The sequence below is a fragment of the Limulus polyphemus genome, unplaced genomic scaffold, assembly GCF_000517525.1.
Source record: "Limulus polyphemus unplaced genomic scaffold, Limulus_polyphemus-2.1.2 Scaffold2750, whole genome shotgun sequence".
NCBI lineage: Eukaryota > Metazoa > Arthropoda > Merostomata > Xiphosura > Limulidae > Limulus > Limulus polyphemus.
In genome coordinates this window covers 117,883-122,189 of record NW_013668360.1, presented here as the reverse complement: position 1 = coordinate 122,189, position 4,307 = coordinate 117,883, and the positions used below count along the sequence as shown (strand labels likewise).

Here is a 4,307-nt window from a genome sequence, read left to right as displayed (position 1 = left end):
TCCATGAGGATAACGATATAGACTAAAGTCTCGCTACAAATTTGATAGTAATGTAACGGTTGCTAGAAGTTAGAATCAAAGATAGTAATGTAACGGTTGCTAAAGGTTAGAAACAAAGATAGTAATGTAACGGTTGCTAGAAGTTAGAAACGAAGATAGTAATGTAACGGTTGCAAGAAGTTAGAATCAAAGATAGTAATGTAACGGTTGCTAGAAGTTAGAATCAAAGATAGTAATGTAACGGTTGCTATTTGTATCAAATTCACTTACAAATTCCTATATGTATATGTATGAAAGCACATTATAAAAGATGGGACATGTTCTTTACATTACGCTTTTCAATAACTGTCTGTCCACTGGTAAGTTAGGGGTAAGTTTAAAGGCTTAGAACAGTATAATTCGGGGTTCGATCCATGCAGCGGACACAGCATAGCTAGCCTATTACGTAGCTTTATGCTAAAACAAATAGACACTAGGTACATTAAACATCCTTACGAATGAAATATATGACAAATAACGTTTTAGCTTTATAACATGATTCTTTTTTTTGTTAATTTGCATTTCACATTAAACTTAGTTTAAATTAATATAGAAATATTCAAACGTGCTAATAATAACACTAGCAGATCCCTCTTGAAAAAGCATTTTATCAGATTGGACTCGTGCCTGAACGAGTATCAGGTAGCAGAAATCTTATCACGTGACTCTTGCCGCTACTTCTTTTACCCAATAGGATGGCAGGATTGTTCTTTGACGCGGTTTGTATAAATGTGAGTAAAATATAAAGCACTTGCAATTTAAAATCACAGACTTATGGCACTTCTTTAACTTAGTAAGCACTTTACCACAATTTCATAAGGGTTTCTATAACGTTAGAGTTGGGTAAAACTGTTATAGCTTCTTAAAGGTCGAACTTTGAGAATTTGTTGAGAAAGATATCGAGTTTTGCAAAAACGACTAAAACTTTAAAAAATGTGTTTTATATCCTTGAAACAGTTTCAGGGTCTAATCTATTATATAACATTGTTAGTTGTAACTGTACTAGCAGGGACTTCGTCTAGCTCTACCTGGTGCTCGCGAGACGAACTAGCTTTATACAGAGTCACAATGCAAACGTTTTGGTCTGTAAAAAGTTTCCCCAAACAGTATCCTCACTGGAGACCACACGCTCAATGGTCTAAAGTTATTGGTGAGTAGTGGTTTAGTAGCAGACTAGTATGATAGCCTCTTATGATATATGTAAATAAACAAGACATACAGTTTGTAGAACTGATATTAGTGGTAAATGAAATTTGTGTTTGTTTGACTAAACTGTTATTGTATCTGCAAATTCGCTCTGCTTTAAACTTTTTCCATATAATTGCTGTAAACAAATGATTGGAAGTCTTGACAATATCTCGAGACCTTAGTCTTGGTCTCAGTATTGACATTATATGTCTTGCTTTAAGTTCCATATTAGCCACTTCTTTTTTAACACACACACCAATATTGCTTAGGGTGTCATAAATTCATATATTTTCTTGTATTTTTTTATCTTAATCGTGTCTGTTAACAATGAGCTTTCTCAGTTTGTTACCTTCTGGTATGCCTAAACCTGACCAGTGAAGTGCTGTACAATGATCTATACATATGTTTGTAACACGTTTTTTTTCTACAATCTCTCACGTGTGAATTTGTTTTCAAAACTTATTGATCACATGTTCAATACAAATATTATCAATAATCATTCACATCTTCTGGTGAAAATTGTTTCTCATTTATTTCCTAAGATAAGACTTCACTATCTAGGTAAACAGTTCAATGATAAGACTTCACTATCTAGGTAAACAGTTCAAAGATAAGACTTCACTATCTAGGTAAACAGTTCAAAGATAAGACTTCACTATCTAGTTAAACAGTTCAATGATAAGACTTCACTATCTAGTTAAACAGTTCAATGATAAGACTTCACTATCTAGGTAAACAGTTCAATGATAAGACTTCACTATCTAGTTAAACAGTTCAATGAGAAATTAACAGGACAAACGATAAGGAGAGAGTTGTCGAAGCTGATTTGTTTTTAGCACCAGTAGCTTTTCTTTTATAAGTGTGCTTTCACTAATTCCCCCAATGCATCATTATTCAGTATTTCAAATCGTTAACAATTTGTAAAACATTTTTGTTTTGTATTACAAATTTGTATCATAAAAAGTGTATTTAAATTTTCATTTATAGGCATAGATTTTTTCAAATATTATAATGGAAAAAAATCACTTTTTTATTAAGTTGAAGTAAGTAAATTTTTACATAATTCTTGTGGACCCATAATTCAAAACAATTGTGTACCCTGCTACAACCCCAAAGCAAGTACTGTAATACAGTGTTTTCTTTCTTTTACAAAATGAACATTTATATTATTTAAGGCCTATTTTATTACTTCGTAAAAAAAAAAAGCGTATTTATCATTTAGATGTAGATATATCACAGATCTTAACTTTATTCAATAAACTTGTAAAATTTGATGTGTAAGGTTGCTGAATTATTATGTATTACTATCACATTTCATATACAAGCTGCACTTACACATTTAAGTTAAAAATAAAAACACAAAAACATATAATGGTTCATTTGTAAACGCTAAATTGTTTATCACGGTAACGAACGGTCTTTCAGTTCATTTATGTGTAGACAAGATAGAATTAAAATTGCTTCCATACAAAATAAAACTACAATCTTCGTACACACAACGAATGCTAAAATTCGACAACAATAAAAATAACAATAAAAAACACACACAACGTATGATGCACCATTCTACAGTTTTTGTTTTATGGGGGCAGCAAGATGGCGGCATTTTTTCTTCAAGCAATGGTACGTAGCAGCCAATCTAAATACAGAGATCAGTGTGTTGGTAACATAGCGTTATAAGGTAGAAAGCTTAATTTAAAATGTACTTAATTTAATAACTCCTCAGTTTACATACTTAATATTATATTCCTTTATAAAACAAAAATTATAAAAAATGTAACCAATATGAAATAAATGTAAAATCACTTTTGTATTAAAACGTTGTATTACAGAGAGGTAGGGTTCATATGCTGCCTATAAACTTTGCGAATGAAGATATTTTAAAATATAAAGTTATCATATCTTCCAAGGGTGCGCGCACAACGATTATTTCAGTCTGTGGACGCTAGGGGGCGTGGCATCTGACGGATTGAAGATGTTTGTTGAGACCGGCACGTCAGATGATCTGATTGACGGTCATTCCCAAGGAAAAGAAGGGGTTTTAGATGTCTTTTCCGCACCAGCAATATCAACGGGAGTTGGAGAAACAGAAGTGAATGTATTTCTTGACGGCAATCATACTAAGGTAGTTTATTTTTATAGCAAATGAAATGTTGGTTAAAATTTTGTGGATAATGAAACAAAAGGTGGGTAACTTTCTATCTTTTGATTAAGAAACTATTAATGATATAAAAAGAAACTAACAAAAGGTGGGTAACTTTCTATCTTTTGATTAAGAAACTATTAATGATATAAAAAGAAACTGAACAAACCTTCTTTATGTAAAGTACATTTAGGTTATTGCACCTGCCATGATATTTTCTCGTTTTTTCCCATGTTGCAACTGGTGAAATGCCTAGAAAAAGATATTTGAGTCCTGTCTAAGGCTTCTTTTGCAATGATATATGCAGCAGCATAGTTTATAATTTTAAGAATAGGCTTAAAGACATATATAAACTTATATAATGCAAGGTTGTTAACGGCTCTGTTTCTGTAACTTATAGACATAGTAAAAATGTACAGTCATATTTAGTTTCAATATTAAAATGTCATTAGCGAACTCTTTTTTTTTAAACACATAAGATAACACAACACGATAATAATTTATTGCACTTCTTATATGTATATTTATCCACATTTTTAAAGTATTTTATGTAAAAATTTTACCATTAACACACGCATTTTTTCATGTTACACACTTGATAAACACAGGAAACTGGAAAAGAACAACACTTATGAATCAATCTAAACAAAGTGTTGGACTTGTAACAATGGATTAATTATAAAAATTATTCTGAACCATAATAATAGATACGAGAATAAAGTTATCTTCAATCACTCTTTACTTTTTAAAAAGAAAGAGAAAAAACGAGACAAGTAAACTGACTGATTTGAAAATATATATTTTATAAATTCTAGCATATTGCTTTGGTCGCTTGATTTTTACCCCACCGGCACCTTCTTCAGTTGATTACTACAAAAATATTTACTTGACATCATAAGGCTTATCTCAAAACCCATAATTATTATTTACTACAAAA

General features: G+C 31.1%; 1 protein-coding gene across 1 annotated transcript in view; it reads left to right on the top strand.

Annotated features, from left to right (window-relative positions):
• Positions 1–808: 808 nt before the first annotated feature.
• LOC106467811 (spondin-2-like) overlaps positions 809–4,307 on the top strand; it is a 9,040-nt gene continuing 5,541 nt past the window's right edge. Inside the window, exons 1-2 of the mRNA XM_022396007.1 lie at positions 809–1,189; positions 3,138–3,352. Of these exons, the coding sequence (XP_022251715.1) occupies positions 973–1,189; positions 3,138–3,352 (432 nt within the window). The 5' untranslated portion in view covers positions 809–972. The remainder of the gene's footprint in view (positions 1,190–3,137; positions 3,353–4,307) is intronic.